Below are 22,780 nucleotides of genomic sequence, written 5' to 3' on the forward strand. Positions count from 1 at the left end.
ATTTTCATTCTCTTCACAGTTATGGTATTGTACTATAATACATTGGGGGGTTGCATTTTACAGTTGAGTACAAATTGATTGTGAGTTACAAAAATGATGAAGCTTAGAAATTTACTGCACCATTATAATCCAATAAGAGTGGGATAATGTTAAACAGGCTTAAAAATAGAAAGTAGATTAATTAAAATGTGCTCAAGTTATACTTGTATGGTTAACTCATTTTTTGTTTGATATAAGAGTTAAGTAAATTATATGTTCACCCAAAATATGTATCAAAATATATACAAAATGATCAAATCTTTTTTCTTAACTACATCACATTTATTTCTAATCCACAAATTTATGAAATTGATATTTTGGTACAAAGTTCAAGTTCACTGAGCAAAGGTGTTTGAAAACAAACAGTTTTTGCTCATGTCTAAAATGAAACTTTACAAGCCATTGAAAGAATGATATCTCTTTATAATATTAGTTCTAGCCTCACTTTTCTTCTATATTGATTTTTGCAAGTGATTATTGATTACACTTACTAAGAGTTTAGGTGGTTTTTTTTTCTTTTTCAAAATCATGTAAAGCAGCTTCCAAATTCTATAACATCTGATCAAAACAAAAGAATCTAACAAGGGAAGCACACTACATAAGATCTGTTGTCTTTCACCTATCTGAAATTTTTCTAAATTTCACAAATTTGTGGTAAACATAAAATTGATCTTTGCTTAAAATAAATAGTTCACATTTGAAGGAAACAAAGATGGCAAGAATTTCAACAAGTACAGCTTCTGAATTAGAGAGACCAAATATTGAAAGAAGCACAAAAGTTGCCAAGTTATAACTACTATCACTCACTCCCTCAAGCTCATTCCACTTCAGCTAAATAATCATCGATTTCAGCTGGAGTAAGCACTCTGCAAACACAACAATTCGACCGATCAATAAAACCCAAATCACAAGATAGCTTGTTCGATAAATTGGATAGTCTCCAATGCAAAATGACAAGAAAGCAATACAGTGATTCATCTAGCACATTTAACTTCGGTAACTAGAAAAGAAGTTTAAAAATCAAATCTTGCCTGAATTTCTTGTCAGCACCAATAATTCCAATTTCAATGTTTTTGCCAGAGATTTGTCCTTCAAATCTGCAAAAGCAAAATATTAATAAAATAGCAATGAAAAGGAAATATCACTGCAATATTACTAGATCCCACTTTGTAGAAAAACACAGGCTGCACAGCATCATTAGTATATCTTTCCTTTCTATCACTTCACCTCAAAAACTAGAGTGCGGCATGCAATAAAAAAAAGGTTCAAAATTTCACAAAAAAACTATAATTATTTCTTGACCATAATTAACTTAAACTTGAATGAATATATGATGCAGCAAAGTTCCTTCTGCATGTCATTTAATTAAGTAAAACACACCACTTGATATGAGGACACATTATATCATCAATGGCTAAAATATTGCATATCATTTAATTAAAGTTAACCACGCCCTAAGTGAGGCAAACAGACATTGGAAGGAACCAGTGTAGAAGTTTCTTAATCATTGACTTAGTAATTTTTGAAAGTTACATACCCTTCCTTCAAAGTCAAGATGGCTGTGTGGACAGCATCATCAAGCTCCATGTCATCGGTATACCTAAGAGAAAAGAAACAAAAGTGCTTAGATTAGAATGAAGGAGTAAAATGAGCAAGAGACAATCATTAACACTATAAAGAATGATTGGCAAATGTAAAAGCGGAAAAGAGGATGTGTGTACAGAAACTAACTCAAGTACCTCTTCTCAAGAAATGTTTTGGCATTTGAAACATTCTTTCCCATTGCAGAGGCCTTCCATGAGAAATATGAACCTGATGGATCGACCTATAGAAAAGAGCAACAGTGAAAAAACAGGTGGAAAATCTCTAAAAGATCAGCACTGAATAAAAATGAAATCAGAACTAGTGGAAGGACAACCACAAGCAATGTAGTTCCGACCATAAAGTAAAATGGATAACTTTTACTTTCACATATAAGAAACGACCTAGGTTTTTTTTTTTTTGGTTTTCTTAAAGAAACGAAAATTGAATTAGACCGAAGATATATGAGACTTTGTTGTGTGTTGTGGTTATAGATTTTCTAAAAATAAGTCTCCTTTAAAAAATGAACATTACCTGGTATAATTGAGGACCATTGTCATCAAAACCAGCAACAAGCAAAGATACTCCAAACGGCCTAACACCACTGCCAATGGAGAGAATAGAATATTAGGATTCAGCAAGTTAGAAGCAAGATTCACAAGCACCTAAGAAAAAGATAGTGTAGTACTATGATGGTACCTACTAATATAGTTATATTACAAGTCACACAAATTCAGGGCAGTTTACATTTAATTAACTATCTCTTACAATAAATCTAAAATGTTATACAATATATAAATATATATATAAATGTTTGAAAAGTATTTGAAGTAATCTCATTACCCAGATTGAGTGAACTCTTGCATCACAGCTGCAGTTTCCCTAACAAGTTGAGTAACAGGTATAGGTTCCTTCAAACAAGATATGATATGTAAATTAGAAAAACGAAAGTATAAAATTTAGTTAGTCCTACAAACAAGATATTAAATGTAAATTAGAAAAACCAAAGTATAAACTGTAGTTTCATCTTGATTCTACTATGCATACATAAAAGTTTATTCCAAGTCATTCAAAGCAATCCATACCCAACTCCAACTTCTAACAAGACAGAAAATAGTAAAGAATTTAAAACAACAATAAAAATAAAAAAAATGTTTTTTAGTTACCGAGTTGAAAAGAAATTGAGCACCATATTCAATGCTGAACAAAAATAAATATTAAAACATAGAAATAGACAGAGCGATATGATACCTTGTATAATTTATGATATTGTACGGCCTGCTTCCTACTTTTCCGAACCAAAACTCGAAAATCAGGACCCATACCACTGCAGTAGTGCAAAATAAAACAGTGGTTGGAAATTGGAAAGAATAAAAGGGATAATTAAAATACTAAATTTGTAAAGCCACAAAATGCTATCTTGAGTCTAGTAAAACTGTTAATACATCAGATTGACCGAAGTAAGGTTCATATAATCGCTAAATTTAAACTCATAAAACACAATGCCTTTTGCCTTATGGTCTTCCTAATTGGTAATATAAACGGCATATCTATCTGTCAGTCTGCACATCCAGCAGTTTCACATAGTAGGGACATAGTTAATATAGCATTCACAATAGCAGGAATATTACATGAAATTTACCTATTTAAAAATAAATATTTATCAAAAGTACAAGAAAATACAAGAACAAACCTGTATACGACTCCAATATTTGGTGCAAGTAACTGTATTTTCTGGACCTGAAAATAATGCAATAAAGAAACGAAAAAATGATTGAACACGGCTATTAGTATATGAATGCATATTGTAGACAAAGGCATCTTCTTCTGCTTTCTTATTTGAATTTTCATCACTAAACAACTAATAAAGCAATGTGCCTAAACTAAGACCACAAGACCTACGAAACAAGAAGTCTTATGAAAGATAAGTTCCAAGCACAAAATAAGAGAGAAGGTAGGCCGAAGGATTAATAATAAAATTGGAAAGCAGAAACCAGCAAAATTAAAACGAAAAGTAGAAAACTGGATCAAAGCCATCAAGAAAAAATAATTTTTGTAAACAATATACAGTAGCAGCAATATCAATACATGTAATGAAGAGAACATGTTTAGGCAAATGCACATGAAGGAAAGAGATCTTACTCAAAGGTGATTCTTCTCAATTATTAATAAGCTCAACTACTTTAGTATCCAAGAGCTTAATATAATTACTAGCTACTATATATAAGAGACACTAATGTAGACTTGAAACACACTATTTGTACACGCTCGCATACCCAACCAATCATTAGCATTCCAGAACCAAATTACATGTAGATCAACTATTAAAGTGAAGTTCTAATTAGTTCAATCTCACAGCTAAGAGGATAATTAGCAAAACCACAACCAAAAGTAAAACTGGATCAAAACCATTCCTCAAGAAAAAGGTTTGTAAACAATATGCAGTAGCAGCACTATCAATAAAAGTAATTATGAGAGCATGTTTAGGAAAATGCACATGGATGGAAGATATAGGTTACACTTCTCAATTATTACGAGGCGCATCAACTTGAGTATCCACGAGCTTAATCAAAGGTTATTTTTCTCAATTATTAATACCCAACCAATCATTTTTGCTACACTAAAGGAGCATTAGCATTCCAGAACTAAATTACATGTAGATCAACTATTAAAGTAAAGTTCTAATTAGGTCAATCTCATAACTAAGAGGTACTTACAGAAGTCTCATCAACCAATATTGAAGGTAGCTTCTTCTCAGTTGCTATCACAACCCCATTAGCAGCTGCATTAACCAGCTAAGAATATCAGTACTCTATATATATAGACACACGTTCCATTACATTTCCTACCAAAGCCAAAATCTTGCAACGCCTCTCACCAAATTAATCACCAAAAGAAAAAAAGAAATCCCCAAAATCAATTAAATTTGAGATTAGGTTTCCAATTCAAAAATATCGATTAAACTAAGCATCAATTGAAGACGAGACAACAAATGCGAGGCAGCAATACCTTTGATTCCGAGAGAGGTTTGACCAGAGCCAACCGCTGTCAAGGCGTGTTCGATCTGTACTAGCTTTCCTGAAGGACTGTTCAAAAATCAAACATCAGAGACTGAAACGAAAAAAACAGATATTGAGAGAGAAAGAGAGATTTATGTACCTGAAGGTAGTGAGAGAAAATGAGTACTGACTGTCTCCCATGGCGAGCTGATGAAAGAGAAGATCGGAGAGAAATTTGGGGTTTGGGGGAAGAAGAGTAATGGAAAAGAAAAAGCGAAAGAGAGAAAAAGGGGTCTCTTCTACTCAGTACTTTTCTTGTTCAAGAAGAAGAAGGGAATTTAAATAAAAGCCAAAAATATCATTTTTGCCACTCTATTTTCTTGAAATTACGATTGGATATTTTTTTTAATGACTAATTAAGATTTTCGTTTCCTGAACTTTTTTTAACATGTATCAAATTATGATGGCATCTGAACTTTTTTCGGTTGTTAAAAAATATTTTCAAAGTTTTAAGATTGTTGGATTCAAGGATTTCGTCTAAGTTTATTAGCAAAAGTCTGATGAAAGTTTGGGGGACACGATTTGGTTCATGTTAAAGTTTGAGGGCATGATTGATACGTATTAAAATCCGAGAGGACGGTTTGGTATAAAGATAATCGTCACGTTAGTAAAATTGAATGAAATTGGTTAGAAGTCCTTGAATCCAATAATTTCAATAGTTTGTGAGGAATTTTTAAGGACTTGGGAAATTTAGGGATATAATTTAGTACATGTTCAAGTCAGGGCAAAAATCTTAATTAGTCCTTTTTTTATCAAGAAAGAAGGTTTTTTTAAGGCAATAAATATATCATTGAACTATAAGAATATTGTCCAACAACCTAATTAAAATTCCAAAAGACAAAAACAAAAATTATCTAAACAAACAAATTGTTCATCTATTCAAAAAGCATGTACAGTTAATCTATAAGCAGTCACATTGACTATCTGAAAAATACGTATCAAAAAAATTCCTAAAAATTTATATAACACACTTGCCACATCATCTAATAATGATCTAAAATCATTTAAATATAATTCTCTTCTTAGAATTAGATACAGCTGTTAAACAATCAATTTTAAGTTTCAACTACATGAGCAATAAAGCCTAAAAAAATATAATCTAACACCATCATAAGAGTCACACACTATGTGAATGTCTCTTTGAAAGCTTTTTACTCGCAAAATTATAAATTCAAATTTAATGATAGTTTTAATCATATTATTAGCTTTATTTTAAGCTAGATTTTCAACTCAAAAATACATAATTTTTTATTAAGCCAAATGTTACAAACCACACATGCAAGAGCAACATAACACAAATTTCTAACAAGATTCTTAGATTGATCCCAAATTAGCCACTTGATTCACGCCTGGCAACCACTGTGCCAAAGATTACTGCCAAACAAGATCGACCCTAAGTTGAAATGGGTTATAGGTAAAAAAAAAAATGAGTCCTTACTATAAAGATAAATGATATTTTAAAATTATTTAAAAAATATGTATATTTTTTAAAATATTTTTTTTTATTTGGACCCTAAGTGTGAGTCTAGCCCGCTTTAGCCTAGGGTCGACCTTGCTGCCAAGCCAACCTCGAACTCTTTGCAGCAACCTTAAAGAGAAAGTACACTAAAAAAAAAGTAGTTTTCCTTATCAAGATTACACACTAGATAGTTAATGAAGAAAAGACACACATCTTTGCTCCAAATCGAGTGAGAAGATGAGAGTGAACAATCTGCCAAAGAATTAAACTCGAGTTTCGATAAAGAGACCTGACACTAAACAACATGTCCATAAGAGAAAATTGGACTTTTAAGACAAAAAATTCTCATATAGTTTTCCCATTTTAAACCTACCATTTTTCCATGCTTCAAGCACTTCCTCCCTCGTGAAAGACTCCATTAACTTCATGAATTATCCTCTTAAACAAGAAATAACATATGCAGAAAATATTATAAAAAGTGAAATTATATTAGAAATTGAAATACTCTGAACAAATTGTAGTGTGGTATTTCAAGGTAGGGGGAGTTTTGAGATTCGTTGGGATTTGCCTCGCCATGGAAGAATTGAACAAATTGTAGTGTGGTATTTCAAGGTAGGGGGAGTTTTGAGATTCCTTGGGATTTGCCTCGCCATGGAAGAATTGAACAAATTGTAGTGTGGTATTTCAAGGTAGGGGGAGTTTTGAGATTCGTTGGGATTTGCCTCGCCATGGAAGAATTCGGGCAAATGTAGACTACTTCAAAAGATGGAGTTGGTGCAGTTAGAGTTGTGATTTGAGACAATAATGGAGGTATTATGCCTTCATGTGCTAGTGCTAAGAAAGTTTCGATCAGCAGTGTTTTGCAGGGTGAGAGGTGGAAGCTGCAGTTTATGGAATGGAGCTTCTTACTTTGCTTAATGAGCATGACATTGTGCTATCAATTCTCAACAACCTCCCCTTTCCAACATGTCTATTTCTTTTTTAAAACTTTTAGATCTAATTTCAGTTTCTACTGCAACTCCGAGTATTGCAAAACTTTAAATGGCGCGGCTCAAATCAGAGCCAATAATGGCTTTTTGAATTTCTGAGAAGTGAGTCCCTACGTGCTCAGCAAAATTTAATGGTCTTTCTAATAAAACTTTGAGGTATTTTAGTAAAAAGGAAAACGAAGATTGTAGATTTAATTTGAAAGTGTTAGTGGGATCTTCTCTTCTGTTATATGATTCATTTTAGTTTTGAATAACTCATGTTATATATTGAATAAAAAAGAAAGGTTCAAAGGCATAGAATGAAGACCAACATATGAAATGGTCTAATGAAAAATGGCATAAAATTATTATCTTGCTTTGCCAAGTTTAAATTTTCAGATTGAAATGAAAAATAAAAATCATCATCAAACATCATAACTAGAGACTTGATTTAAATAATGAAAGAGATCAAAGGTTCAACAAAATAAAAGGAAGTAGAGTGAGTAATAAATCTAAGAGAATCCAAAAATTTATCTCAGACAATGTAATAAGTAAAAACAAAACTGCTCATAAATCCCACAATGGACGAATGCTCTCTCTCTATATATATTCCCAATCCATTCTTCAGACTCTCAACTCTTAAATTTTGAAGCTTACTAAGACCGGAGATGAAATTTCTATTGTTCAGAGGTAGCTGGCCCTGCACCAAAACCACCAGCACCACGACCGAAACCAGGTCTTCCAGCACCCTGCAAATTTGTTTCGAAACACGAATGAGAATCTATACTAAAGACAATAGAGAAGAATAGTACATTACTTCAATTCATATAGCTAAAAGAAAAACAAGCAACAGTTGTGCTAGGACAGTAACCAGTAATAACAAACTCATTACTTCAATTCAAACACCCAATAACCAAACAAACAACAACAAAAATAAATCCTTGAATCTAATAAAAACCTTACATCAAACAAACCTGAATCAATCCAAACGTAGAAGAAAATTTCATTAAGTAAAAGCCATTATACAAATATAAAGGCTAATGTAATCAAATTTCCACCGATTGAAATGTACATATATTGCCATTTGAAGTGAACTAATTACTACTCAGTAATAACATCTATAAAAGAAACTAAACAGAAACAACAAGACAATGCAATGCAATTATGCAACAAGTAAACTTACCCCAAATGAAGGTCTGTAATCAGCAGGAGCTCCACTTTTGTCACCACCAAACTCACCGGGAGGACCACGAGGACCTCCACGGTAACCATCTCTGTCACCACCGAATTTGCGTTCTCCATCAAACCGGGGTGGGCCACTGATTGACAACAACAAAAACAAAACTTAAATCAAATTTGAGCTCAACAATATGAACCAACCAAAACACTAACATCCCCTATAAGAGAAGTATGCAAATCTAAAACTTAAATCTAATTATATGAATCTCTGTTACTGTTTCTTTCGTATCCAGATTCCAATTGATATTAATGAAGTTTGTTCTGGTTTTCAAAAACAAAAATCTAAATACATCAAAAATATAAATGCAGCTAAAATATTAAACAAAGCAAAACTGAAAACCAAAGGAGGCAAGGGTTATTTACCGTGGGCGATCGCCACCACCCAAAGGCCTTCCAGCGGGCTTGGCCTGCTTCTTCAGAGTAGCAGGGACAATCTCAGAAGGAAGATTAAGGTAGTTCCTAAGAAACTCAATACCATCATTGGTCAAGTACCAGTAGTAGTGCATCCAGGCAAAGGTCTCCCGGACATACTCCTTCGACTTAAAGCTCTGCATGAGCTTAATAACTTGTAGATTTGGTACATCAATTTCTGGATGCTTCGCCAAATTATAGTCTTTCTTAGCGAAGCAAACGCCCTCTTCAAAAATTTATTCAAACAACAAATTAAAACAATAATAACCTTACTACAATTGAAATTAAAACCCTAACAAAACAACCAAAAACTCAAATTCACGTACCTTGGAAGAGGTACTTTGAGATTTCACGCCTGTTTTTCTCAGAGATAATCTGAATAACAAAGTTAGAGTTAGATCGAAAACAAACATGAAATATAGATAGAACAACAAGAAGATGAAGATGAATACCATTGTTAATGGTGGAGATTGAGATGGTGAGGTTGATGACGGCTAGAGATTGAGAGTGGAAGGTTGATTAGGGCTCCTTCTTCTGTAAATGTAAACCCTAATACACAGATTTTATGGTACGAGCTTTATTTTGTACAGTTTCTTATGGGCTTTTAAGCCGGCCCAAATGATAAAAGGAATTATCTCAAAAAAAATAACAAAAATAACAAAAAAAAAAAAAAAAATTACATTGTATACCCACTTTATTTTATTTATTGTAATTTTTACCTCTATTTTCATATTCTTTAAGATATACCTATTTTTATAGATGATGTTCCGATTAGAATTCTTAAGTTAATGTAAATTATATGCTAGATTTAAATAAAGTATGAGAATATATTAGGCAACCCACTTAAAAAAGTAGTTATATTTTAATAAAATATTATATAATGGTATTTTTGATTAATGAATATAAATAATAAGTATTTTTCAACTTATCTCAAAAAAAATTATAAAAATACGTTTTGTACGAAATTTTAAATATTTTTACTAATTTTATGATTTTATTGATAGAAAATACAGTCTTTTGATGTATTATTATATTGTACTTTTATTAATTTGTTGTTGATTTTTTTATTATTTGTATGTTATTTTTTTATTGTTGTTTTGATGTTATTTTCCTGTTACTTTTATGTAGTTTTCTTGTTGTTTTTGTGTTATTTTTTATAGAACACCGTAAAAATGTAAAAAAAAAAATATCTTTGAACATAAAAATTTACAAAATTTACAAAAAAAAAAAGGTGCTTTATGTAATTAGGGATAATTTCACAAAAATACAAAAATAATAAAAAAAAAATACAAAATACAGTTTGTAAGGAATTTTTAATATTTTTACGATTTTTTAGATTTTATTTACATAAAATACGGTATTTTTATATTGTACTCTTGTTATTTTGTTGTTGATTTTTGTTATTTGTATATTATTTATTATGTTATTTTTGTGTTACTTTCATGTTTTTTTTTTTTTGTTATTTTCTTGTATTTTTATAAAATGCCGTAAAACTAAAAATGTAAAAAATAAAATAATAAAAGACTTAAACGTAAAAATGTAAAAATTTTACAAAAATTAGTATTTTATGTAATCATCCTATTATAAAAAAGAGATTTTTTAATAATATATATACGTAATTAGAGGATTATTTATATAAAAGAAACATAACTAATTGAGTGAGTTATTATATATAGAGATTATGAAATTAATAAGATAAGATTTTAATTATTAGAAATTGTTACAATACTCATTTATACTATTTAAATAGGTATTAAGACATTGTAGAAATATTTAGCTCATAAATGAGTTATAAAATGTAATATTGGGTTTTCTAAAAATAATTACTTTATAATTGATGACATGTTGTTTTATGGTTATTCTCCTCAGTATAAAGCTAGTTTTGAAATAACATTTAAACATACATAAATTTATTAAGTATGTTTTCAATTCTCTTGTCTAATATTTTTATCCCAGTAAATACTAATTAAAGTGCTTGTATCAACTATGTGGTGAAGCAATTTTAATTTTTAAATATAATCCTTGAATAATATAAATAAGGCTAATTATGATTTTTGCCCCTTAAATTTTGACATTTACCAAATCATGTCTCCTGAACTTTTAAGGTCATTAAAAATGCCCCATGAACTATTGAGATTGTTGGATTTAAGGATTTTTTTTAAATTTTAGTAAAAAAGTCTAACATGGATAAAAGTTTAGGGGCCATAATTTAGTACATTTTAAAGTTCGATGGGCATGATTTGGTAGATATTAAAGTTTGGGGAGCATGGTTCGTTACATAAAAAATTAATGAAATAGTAAAATTGAATGAAATTAGACAAAAGTCCTTAAATCCAACAATTTTAATAGTTCATGGGGCATTTTTAACGACCTTAAAAGTTCAGGGAGTATGATTTCTAACATATCAAAGTTCAGGGGGCAAAAAATCCTAATTAGCCTATAAATAAATGTCTTTAGTTCACTAATACATATGTTTTATCAAAGAGAACACATTGCTAAAAAATCTTTTTTAGGTTTAGAAATCCAAGAAGTTATTTTCATTCTTCTTTAATTTTCGTTTAAGTGCTTGTTGTAGATATATTAACATTTTAACAATCTTGAATTGGATTTATAATATTATCATGTGGTAGTTTTCTAAATTTGAAATTAATATGGTATTTGTGGAGAAATATATTTATAACTAGTTAAATATTAAATAAAAATATAACTATTCTTTGTGCTCGTTCTTTCTCATGTTTTTTTTTCTTCTTTTTGAATTCAACATTTTGGCAATAGGTACCTTAAATAGATTTAAAAATCTATAAAAAGAAAATATTTATGACTTAAAATTGTTATACATATGACTTAAATAAAAAAAAAAAATGGCGATAAAAGTATCTTATCTTATGATTTTATTGCAGTCGTACTCTTTTTTTAGTTGTAAAGTGTCAATTAAGCTTGTTAAGTATCAGCTGAAAAATATGCGGCGATATATTTTTTTAGCTTTTTTAAAACGTAGTCTAATAATATGTCGCTATGTGTTTCTGAGTTGACAGTAAATGACCAAAAAAATGTACAACTGCAACAAAATCGTAAGATAAAGTACTTTTACTGTTATTTTTTTTTAATAGAGTCATATGTAACAATTGTAAATGTTAAGAGAGTTTCGGTGCAAATATCTAAAAAAAAATATTAACAGGTTGTTCGACTCTGTTTTTAGTTTTTAATTTTCAGAATTGTATTTTTAAAAGTGAGAATGGAAATCAATTTTTGTCATTTTAAAAATTTAATGGTGTTTGACTAAATTTTTTTACCATGACATGAACCCATCCTACCCCAGACTCCGGACTCGAACCTAGGACTCGGTTCGAGTCGGAGCTTGAGGCCCAGGTTCGGGGTCTGAGGATCGGGTTCGGATCCGGAGATTGTGTTCGGGCCAGGATTTGGATCAGGGTCTAGGTTCGAGTATGTGAGCAAAAATGTAAAATTGAACGTGTTAAACAAAAAAAAAAAAGTTGTTTTTGTAAATAGAAAATAATATTTTGATGTTTTCTGTTTTCTAGTATTTTAAAACTCAATTTTTAAAAAACTATTTTTAAAAAATTTGGTCAAACAACCCTGATTAATTTTAAAAATTGTTTTCTTTTTTTACAACTAAAAATGAGGCTTTTGGAGTGAAAGAGGTACTCAGTTGGATAAAGGAGTCTAAGGTTTCTCAAGTCACTGCCGAAACGGATAGTCTCATAACAGTTCAAGCTTTTCATAGCTCTGTGAATACAAACTCTCCTTTCGGCTGCTGCATTGCTGAATGCAAGAGAATAATTTCATATTTAAATAATGTTTGTTTATGCTTTGTTAAACGTTCTGCTAACCGTGTGGCTCATGATCTTGCCCGAGTTTTATGGTTATATGCTGAGCGTAGTTATTCGGTTGACACTATTCTGAATAACATTATTGATGTAATTGTACAAGAATTGTCTTAAATAAAGTTTCAACTTTTATTTAAAAAAAAAAAAAAACAAACAAACAAACAATTTTTAAGTGTTATAAAGCCAAATAACCCCTAAAATATTCTCACATTCTCTATGTGAGCTTTATTATTCCCCACCATTTGTGAGTTACTAACTTAAAATGATACATAATTTTTTCTTTTTGTTAGACAAAGTGAATTTATTATGATCTTCCATAGAAAGCAACATGATTTTAATTTGGTGAAGAGAACAAGTTTTAGGAGTTATGAAAAAATATATTTTCTACATGCTTGTTTTTGTTTTTTTGTTTACTTAAAGTATATATTATGTCTATGAATAAAATAATATTTTGGATTGAGTTTGCAATTTATAATTCTATATTACTACAAAAACCTATTGATTAGTTCTCGAGAAAAGAATTGGCATGAGATTTTTAGGCACAAATAATTTGGAGTTGAGTATTGTGATATAATTATACATTTTATACTCATTAAATTTCTTACTTTCCTGCATTTTGTACACATTTTTAAGGCTCTAGATAAACACTACAATAATAGCTATGTATATAAATGTATAAAGGAAGAAAATTGAAACAAAAAAAAGTAGTAAAAGTAGACTTTGATGGAATTATATATAGATATTAAGAGGATAAACAAAAACCAACAATAATAATAATCTAACTAACAAAGTAGTGAGCATAGAGGAGGAAGATCCCAAAGAGCATCATCAAGATCATGATGAAGAGCTTCCATGTACTCATGAACTCCATTCATTGCATATAGTGAAGCTGAAATTTGCCTCTCTACTTTCATCCTTTCAAACTCCATAAATTCATCAATTCCTTTTGTTTCACTATCCACATTCTTAATATTCTCAATATTATTTGATAAATCAAACTGATGATCATCACCTGTTATGGCAAATGAAAATTGATCAAACCCATCAATTCCCCATGTACATGTAGTACTTAAGTCCGGTTTGTATGCATCCTCAAACAAATTATTGTGATGGTGATGATTATTCGAGCGAATATCGTGTTCTTGATCTCGAAGAACTTCACTAGAGAAATTAGAAGAATCATAACTAGTACTGGTGACAGTACTAGTTATTGTAGAACTACTAGTACTAGTATTACTGGCAGTAACAGTAGTACTAGTATTAAAGTTCTGTTGTTTTGGTTGAGCATCGTTGTTCTCATTATTACTATTTTTCTTATTGTTGTTGAGGAGATTCTTGATTCGAGAAGCGAGAGGAGAATCCATAGAGACACGAGTGATGAAGTTGGTACGAGTGTTGGATCCACGAAGAAGACAAGCAGCTTCATCGTAAGCCCTAGCAGCCTCTTCGGCGGTTTCATAGGTACCAAGCCACATCCTAATTTTTTGTATTGTATCTTTGATTTCCGCTACCCATCTTCCAGAAGGTCTTTGTCTAACTCCAACAAACTTCTTATTGTTATTATAACTATTCATATTTCTCTTGTTTATTCTTCCTTTTTTCTTTGCCATCATGCTACTTTGAAATTGGATCTCCATATATGTGAATTTATATTTTCCAAGAAAATGTGTATATGACTGAGAAAATTAGGAGGAAAGAAAGGGAATGTTGTTGATGATGGTGATGATATGAGATGATTTATATATGCTTGAGTTGTCTTTTGAATTTTCTAAGAGCAAGTGGGATTAGTTTAAGATATATATTATATATTATCTATTTTTTTATACGACTTAATTAAAAACAAATATTGGAACTTGTTTTGTCCCCCAAACACAACCTTTTGACTTGTTCTAAAATGACTGTTTAACCCTCCATTTTGGACACAAGTAAAATACAAATATTAATTAGTTAAACAATTGTAATCTAGTTTTTGCCATGATTTAGAAAATGATGAACACTTTGAGGTTATGAATTTGAGCAATATTTTAAAAAATAAGAGTATATTCCCAAAGGACCAAAAAGTCTTTGCAAAAAAAAAAAAAATTGGTCGCTCTAGGAGAGACAAGAAAAAATAAAATAGCAAAATTAAGATTAATTAGTAGTATATTTAAATTTAATTCTCAATTGTATATAAATATTTAAATTTAATACTTAAGTTATATTTTTAGAATTTTGCCTTTAAATATTAAGTTATTATTCACGTATTATACTTTTATTAGTATATTTAAAATAATTTTTAAATAGAAAATAAAATTTTAATGACCTAAATTAATTAAATACTGTGACATAATTATTTATTTCACATTAAATGTTTAGATACTAAATTAAATTTAAATATTTATATTAATAATTATTTAGCAAATTACTTAAAAATTAGTACCAAACTTAGTGTATTATCTAAGACAGAATCATTAAGGCTCTAAATGACTGCCACTTGGAGGCACCTAAATGAACTTGTAAATGAGCCAAAATGAAAAAGTCCAAAAAACCATACATAAGTATATTTATTTATAATTCAGCAAAAATAAAAAAGTATTTAAATAAATATTTTATAAAAAATGGATATTCAATATAAAATAAGACCAAGTCATATATACCCATACACTTAGGACAAATGCTAATTAAGCCACTTTCTAATTGTAAACTCTTTGTTCTTCTCACCTAATCATAAATCCATTATATATATAACAATTGATTATTGTTTTTCTCTATAGAGAGATTTTATCTTTATTATATAAGGAGATAAAGGTCATCTTTTCCAAAGCTTTATCTTCTCAATGTCTTCATCAGCACCGCTAATAAAAATATATGATGTCATTCAAATTGCAGATATACAAACTAATATAAAACTATATTAAAAAAATGGTATAATTTGTCTTACATATATAAATGTAGCTTGTATATTGTATAGGGAGAATAACAACATAGAACAAATCAAAGCCGTTCATCTTGTTATTTTGTGGTGGGAAGTAGAGTGATGGGAGTGATTGAAGAATTGCTAAGATGTTGATCATTTTTAATTATTTTATTGAGTTTTAGCTATAGTAATAATAAAGATATGTGCTTTCAAATGGGTATTTTTTTCTTTTGTTTGTTTTGGTTTATTCACTTAACCAAGTTGAAGTCTTGAAGAGTCATGACATGTGTATTCACAAAAACATTACATGCCATCTCTAGGAGACAAGTTCCTATGTGGCTTTATTGCCTCTTCTTTTCCTAAGATGCTTTGTAATCTATATGCTGTGATTCTCTGAACTATAAGGTGTTTCGGATACCTATAAAGATAGGGTGTTACATTTATACTCGAAAATTCTTCCACGTGGTAAACCTACCCGATTCAAAACCTAAAAATCAGAAAAAATAGATTTCAAAAAGGTAAATTTGAAAAACTATAATTTAAAAATCCTAATATTTTATTTTTAAACCAATACATTTTAAACTAAAAAGTATATGACACTTTTATCAAAAATCCAAAAATAACCCTCACATAACTCAACCCCATTTTTCCCAACCCGCACATGCATCAGACCCCCTCTATCGGGCCCCATCGGACCCGTCGAACCGCCCATCGGATCGGTCGGACCCCCCATCGGACCCGTCGGACCCCTAGCTTGCAAGCATCGGACACCCCCCCTCGGGTCCCCATCGGCCCCGTCGGACCCCCCCATCGGACCCATCAGATCTTCGTCTTTCCCAACCCATTCACATGGAGCATCGGACCTGCATCGGTCTGAATCGGACTGCATCGGACCTGGTGGTTCGGTCGAGATGGGTTCGTGGTGGAGGAGGTGGCCGATCGCGCGTGGTGTTTTGGTCAGTTTTCGTGGTGGTCACGGCGTCGAGCGGTGCAGTGGTTGCGGCGGTCAAGCGGTGCGGTGGAGGAGGTGGATCGGCGTGGGTTTTGTGCGGTGGAGGAGGTGGATCGGCGTGGGTGTGGTGCTTTCATGGTCCGCAAAGAGAGAGAGAGTTTGAGATTGAGAGGGAAAGTGAGATAAATTGTTAGAAATTATGAGGAGGGTATTTTAGGGGTTTTTGTAAAAGTGTCATGGCTTTAAAATTACCCTTATTATTAGTTTTCCCCTAATTTTCCCTTATAAAATGCATAAAAATTCAAATTTCCCTTTCAAAAATTATAAGCCGGGTTCATGTTACATCCGATTACTTACTAAGTTGGGTTCAAGTTTCATTAATTTAACAACCAATAAAATCAAATTATACATGATCAGTCTGTAACGTCCCCGCTTCAAGCCTCCATTGGGTCCTTACACCCACGGAATGAATGGCTCTTATACACGAGTACGCCACTCTAGCTGCTTCCTGGATTGATGACTGGCCCTACAGACCAACACGAGTGTTTTCAACGTGCTTTGTCCTCACTCGCACGCTTCCCAGGAAAACTTCCCAGGAGGTCACCCATCCTTGAAATTGCTCCAGGCCAAGCACGCTTAACTGTGGAGTTTTTTCGTGATGGGCTACCGAAAAACAAGATGCACCTTGTTGACATAGGTAGTACCAATCAATCCATTTAAGCCCTCTTCAACTGTGTAGTCCCATACCTACACAGTCTCAGAATCATCCCACTTGACCTTCCCCAGGCGGTGTGGGATTGCACGAGCCTACCCGCATTTCCCCTTTACGGATCACGAGACTAATGCGATCGTCACAATCACCCCGCTTCACGGGGTCCGACGTCTCGTCGACCACACTTCCGCCGGGTCGAGGCTTCGATACCATAATGTAACACCCCGATTTCCCGAGATGTCACATAGGATAGTCCGTATAAAACAATTTAATAAGATAAAGACAATCAAATACTGCTTTATTGAAAAATATCCAAGCATGAGATCTCATTGTTTAAAACAAAATACTTTTAGTACTGTAAACTTAAATAAGAACTAGTTAAGTCAAAATAATAGCTCCAAAATGTTTAGCAGTTAAAAACATTAAAAGCAAAATACTGTGCCAGCCCCCTAACATGCGGTCCACGCCTCGAGCTCTTCATTCTCACTGCTTAGCCTTACCCTTACCTGCACACAGAGTACCCGTGAGCTAACGCCCAGTAAGAAGAGCTATGTAGGACATAACCCTCCTAACTAGTTACTTGACATAATTTGCTCTTTTATATTAATCAACAGTAATTCACATTCCATAAATATATCCACAACGCATGTTGTGTTTGTAACGTCCCCGCTTCAAGCCTCCATTGGGTCCTTACACCCACGGAATGAATGGCTCTTATACACGAGTACGCCACTCTAGCTGCTTCCTGGATTGATGACTGGCCCTACAGACCAACACGAGTGTTTCCAGCGTGCTTTGTCCTCACTCGCACGCTTCCTGGGAAAACTTCCCAGGAGGTCACCCATCCTTGAAATTGCTCCAGGCCAAGCACGCTTAACTGTGGAGTTTTTTCGTGATGGGCTACCGAAAAACAAGATGCACCTTGTTGACATGTAGCACCAAATCGATCCATTTTAAGCCTCTTCATTGTGTAGTCCCATACCTACACGGTCACCCCGAATCATCCCACTCGACCTTCCCCAGGGCGGTGTGGGATTGCACGCCCTACCGCATTTCCCCTCTACGGATCACGAGACTACCGACCGTCACAATCACCCCACGGGGTCCGACGTCCCCGTCGACCACACTTCCTACGGCCGGGCTCGATACCATTTGTAACGTCCCGCTTCAAGCCTCCATCGGGTCCTTACACCCACGGAATGAATGGCTCTTATACACGAGTACGCCCACTCTACCGCTTCTGGATTGATGGTAGCCCTACGTACCAACACGAGTGTTTCCGGCGTGCTTTGTCCTCACTCGCACGCTTCCCGGGAAAACTTCCCGGGAGGTCACCCATCCCGAAATTGCTCCGTGCCAAGCACGCTTAACGTGGAGTTTTTTCGTGATGGGCTACTTAGAAAAACAAGATGCACCTTGTTGACAAAGGTAGTACCAATCAATCCATTTAAGCCCTCTTCAACTGTGTAGTCCCATACCTACACAGTCTCAGAATCATCCCACTTGACCTTCCCCAGGCGGTGTGGGATTGCACAGCTTACCCGGTATTTCCCCTTACGGATCACGAGACTACTGACTGTCACAATTGTAACGTCCCCGCTTCAAGCCTCCATTGGGTCCTTACACCCACGGAATGAATGGCTCTTATACACGAGTACGCCCACTCTACCAAGCTCGGATTGATGACCGGCCTACGGACCAACACGAGTGTTTCCGGCGTGCTTTGTCCTCACTCGCACGCTTCCCGGGAAAACTTCCTGGGAGGTCACCCATCCTTGAAATTGCTCCGTGCCAAGCACGGCTTAGCGCTGGAGTTTTTTCGTGATGGGCTACCGAAAAACAAGATGCACCTTGTTGACATAGGTAGTACCAATCAATCCATTTAAGCCCTCTTCAACTGTGTAGTCCCATACCTACACAGTCTCAGAATCATCCCACTTGACCTTCCCCAGGCGGTGTGGGATTGCACAGCTTACCCGGTATTTCCCCTTACGGATCACGAGACTACTGACTGTCACACAGTCCAATATATATTATTTTTTTATGCATTTTTTATTTAGTCCTAAAAACATAAACTTAAAAAAACATGATTCTAAACAATGCTATATCATTTTTATTTTTTTTCTTCTTCTTTCATTTTTTCTGTTTTTTTTTTTTTTTATATGAAAAAATGTATAAAAAATGATATTTAACAAAAAAAAAAAAAAGACTAGTCCAACCCGGTACCGTCAAAACCCACCCAGACTTGGTCCAACCCCCTCGGAGGTGAGTTTTCACGTGATCACAGTAAATTTCTTTGAGGTTTTCCAAGAAAAAAAAGAGTAATTTTAAGTCTATGTTTAAGTTGTTTTCATGTTTTCCATTCATTAACTTATTTGTTTCATAATTTTTCATTAACTATAAATTTATCTATTTTTACTTTAATTATAATATTTGATGAGTCTTAAAAAATTTTAAAGAGAAATTTATCGTAATAGATTAAAAATTTGAAAAATAATACAAAAGTACATCAATACCGAAAAAAATTTATTTGTACTCTTTGAATTTTTTTATTTACAAAGTACATCTTTAGTGAAAATAATGAACTATATTTTAGTTGTTTTATAATTGTATTATAGTTGTCATGAGATTTTTTTTTGTTGTTTTATAGTTGTCGTGGGGTTAATTTTACGTTTTTTTTTTACTTTTTTTCTGAACAAAATGTATTTTTGTAATTTTAAAACTTTACAAGTATTTCTATAATTAAAAAATTTAGACCATAAAATTATAAATAAAATATAAAAAATGGTATTTTTGAAAAGAGAAATTTTATTTACACCCCAAAAAGTTCTAAAGGCACCCCATTTTGATAATTTTTATTTTATATAAAATTTATATTTTTAATTGTACTAATTTTTTTTAACTTTTTTCTTTCAATTCATATTCTTAAAAAATATACCTATCAAACAAAAATAAAATGTATTTTAAATATTATGATAAAAAAATTAAAATAAAAAATTATGTGAAATTTTTTAAGAAAAAAATAAAAAAAAATACACATGAGTTAGAAAAAATTATGAAAATAAAATCAAAATAAGTATTAAAATTAACATAAAATAATGTGAAGAAATTTTTTTTAAAAAATATTAAGAATAATTTTTAAAAATTATTTAAGTTTATATTTTTTTTTAATAATGAGGTGTATTTATAAGTTTAAGGGGTGCAAATATAACTCCCCTTTTGAAAATTCCCCTTTTTGTAAAGGTAAGAGTAGTTATTGGGAAGAGAGAAAAGGTTAAATACCATTTTGAATCCTGTATTTTGTAAAAGTCACTAATTGGATTCTCTGTTTTATTAAATGATAAGATGGACCATATATTTTCCAAAATTGTACAAATAAGACCATGAGCTCAATTTTTAACAATTTTATTTTTTAATATAACCAACTTTAAGATAATTTTTAACATGAACAGATACAGAAAATGTAATCAGTTTTGTCATAACATCTCTAGATCAGATTATTATTAAGTTTATATTGACAAAAAATCAGTTGAGGGTCCTATTTATACAATTTTAGAAAATACAAGATCCATTTTATCATTTAACAAAACAGAGAGTCTAATTAATAACTTTTGCAAAACACAATATCCATAGTAGTTGTTGCCCCTGATTTTGCCCAATATACGTGGACCAACCGGACAGGGACACGTGGATCAAAACATCTTAATACTTGAATTATTCGCTAAGTCTTTATGAAAGAAGGCAGCATCCGGGACGTGCCTCCCTGAGAATGCATACGAAGCCCCCTATGCTCCCGGAAGCCTAAGTAACATCAAAGCATTTCCACGAGGTGTCAGACTTCCCCTGAGTAGTCATTTCGCATTTAATGCTGCATGAGAGGAAACGTGTTGGGACTGCTACACGTAATAAAGTCTGACGACACCACCCCCAATTTGCACCTATGAAGTAATGATCATTTAAGTCTATTGACGGCTACACTGTAAAGAGTCACACCAGTCAAAAGACAATAAGGACATTCCACATAAAAGCCCTACAGCACCTAGGGATTTGACCATGCATTACCCATGGTATATTCATTGGGAATACCCAACTTTATGGATATTTACAGAGATACGTGTACAATAAGCCTAGGAATCGCCCCACCAAAAATACTATAAATACCCTCTCAAAGCTCATTAAAGGGGATCGAGAATTTGGGATTGCATAAGAGCAAGAAGAGTAAATACTCACCAAGAACATTCTCTGTATTTAACACACTCATAAATACACTGACTCGTGGACTAAGGCTCATTAACGCCCCAACCACGTAAAAATCCTTCTCTTAATTTCTTACAGTTCTCTAATCTTATATTATTTTATTGGTTGCTGAAAATCTCGGTCAACAGTAGTATTTACCAAAAAAAAAAAATGTAAATGCATAATGACTTCATAAAAAAGTCAACCACTCTACAAAAAATAAAATTATTCCTAAGAAAAAAAAGAGAAACTTACAAAAATACTAGAATTTGAGTTAATATTTACAAAAATATTGTCACACGAAAATACTTTCAATAATACTGTGTTTTTATAAAACACCACTAGAACACAAAGCAGAACAATTCAAAACAACAGTAGAACAACTGAAAAACACCAGTAAAAACTTAACAAAGTATGTTGTAGTATGAAACTTATAAAAAAAACACAGTAAAAAGTAAACAGGCAGTATTTTTGTAAAAAAATGACAAAAATTAGTATACCATGTAAATTTCAAAAAAAAAAAAAAACGAAAACCAAAAATTTGCTCCAAAACATGGGCTCATCGTCCTAGACAAAAGCCCAACAATACTTATGAGCCCATTAAACTAGAGTCATTCTCATTGTTTTGGGAGTATATAAAAAGGAATCATTTCATAAATATACAAAAATGACAAAAATTTTACATTATTACAAATTTGTTATTTTTTCTTCTATATTCTTACTATTTTTCTTACAAAAATATGAAATATTATTTTTATCTTATTTTGATGTTACTAAAATAATGTAATTTATACAACTATATAGAGTAATATTTTTTGTTGTGAAAATAATATTTTTTCCATGGAAAAAACAAGTGAAAACTTGTAAAAAAAAATTCTTTTTTTTTTTTTGAGAAATTCTTAAAAATATAAATTAAGAAAAATGTCCAAAAAAATGTTAAAAAAATCTGTTTTTTAGTTGTAAATTATATAAATTTCCTTTATAAAAAAAATGTATATTATTTTTATAGAACGTATAATATTCTAATCCATATCAAAATCAATAAAAAATAAACAAAATCATTTTTTTAATAATTATTAAAACTACAAATACATAGAATCGTACATAATTAGATGAGGAGATTTCTATTTTCTACCAAACAAGACAAAAATAAATGAGTAGTGACATACATATTAACCATATGAGTTTCTTCCTTTTTGGTAGTATAATAATGATAATTGACTTTCTAAAAAAAAAAATAATGATAATTGATAATAATAATAACCAAAAAAAAAAGTCAATTTGATAGTGTAACCCCTATATCTCCTATTTATGGTTTAAATTACAAAGTAGGAGTGACGTGGCAGGTTGAATTTCCATTGATTTGGTAATTAATTAAAG

The 22,780-nt window shown here is 31.9% G+C and overlaps 3 protein-coding genes across 3 annotated transcripts; all 3 read right to left on the bottom strand.

Annotated features, from left to right (window-relative positions):
- Nucleotides 1–687: 687 nt before the first annotated feature.
- Nucleotides 688–5,002, bottom strand: LOC115721834 (proteasome subunit alpha type-2-A). Its single transcript, XM_030650918.2, has 11 exons — nt 4,780–5,002; nt 4,630–4,706; nt 4,338–4,402; nt 3,314–3,360; nt 2,872–2,947; nt 2,464–2,531; nt 2,155–2,224; nt 1,779–1,864; nt 1,577–1,639; nt 1,071–1,136; nt 688–905 (listed from the first exon to the last, which is right to left on the bottom strand). The coding sequence occupies exons 1-11, from the start codon at nt 4,818–4,820 to the stop codon at nt 857–859; spliced, it is 708 nt and encodes a 235-aa protein (XP_030506778.1). The 5' UTR covers nt 4,821–5,002; the 3' UTR covers nt 688–856.
- Nucleotides 5,003–7,528: 2,526 nt separating this feature from the next.
- LOC115721838 (small ribosomal subunit protein eS10z) lies at nt 7,529–9,478 on the bottom strand. The gene is made up of 5 exons (XM_030650921.2): nt 9,209–9,478; nt 9,083–9,131; nt 8,709–8,982; nt 8,290–8,425; nt 7,529–7,855 (listed from the first exon to the last, which is right to left on the bottom strand). Exons 1-5 carry the CDS (start codon nt 9,209–9,211, stop codon nt 7,784–7,786), a joined length of 534 nt encoding a protein of 177 aa, XP_030506781.1. The 5' UTR covers nt 9,212–9,478; the 3' UTR covers nt 7,529–7,783.
- Nucleotides 9,479–13,238: 3,760 nt separating this feature from the next.
- LOC115723957 (ethylene-responsive transcription factor ERN1-like) lies at nt 13,239–14,368 on the bottom strand. Its single transcript, XM_030653416.2, has one exon. It carries the CDS (start codon nt 14,239–14,241, stop codon nt 13,387–13,389), a length of 855 nt encoding a protein of 284 aa, XP_030509276.2. The 5' UTR covers nt 14,242–14,368; the 3' UTR covers nt 13,239–13,386.
- Nucleotides 14,369–22,780: the final 8,412 nt, after the last annotated feature.

Source organism: Cannabis sativa, chromosome 9, assembly GCF_029168945.1.
Source record: "Cannabis sativa cultivar Pink pepper isolate KNU-18-1 chromosome 9, ASM2916894v1, whole genome shotgun sequence".
In the NCBI taxonomy this organism is placed as follows: Eukaryota; Viridiplantae; Streptophyta; class Magnoliopsida; order Rosales; family Cannabaceae; genus Cannabis; species Cannabis sativa.

Excerpts from the sequence above, each read along its gene's own strand:
- LOC115721834 (XM_030650918.2), bottom strand. The coding sequence starts at position 4,820 with ATGGGAGACAGTCAGTACTCATTTTCTCTCACTACCTTCAG. Across the intron at positions 4,707-4,779 it reads TTTTCTCTCACTACCTTCAG|TCCTTCAGGAAAGCTAGTAC; the intron begins GTACATAAATCT and ends ATTTTTGAACAG. Across the intron at positions 1,137-1,576 it reads ATCTTGACTTTGAAGGAAGG|ATTTGAAGGACAAATCTCTG; the intron begins GTATGTAACTTT and ends TTGCTTTTGCAG.
- LOC115721838 (XM_030650921.2), bottom strand. Across the intron at positions 8,983-9,082 it reads CTCAAAGTACCTCTTCCAAG|AGGGCGTTTGCTTCGCTAAG; the intron begins GTACGTGAATTT and ends AAATTTTTGAAG. Across the intron at positions 8,426-8,708 it reads GGTGGTGGCGATCGCCCACG|TGGCCCACCCCGGTTTGATG; the intron begins GTAAATAACCCT and ends GTTGTCAATCAG.
- LOC115723957 (XM_030653416.2), bottom strand. The coding sequence starts at position 14,241 with ATGGAGATCCAATTTCAAAGTAGCATGATGGCAAAGAAAAAAGGAAGA.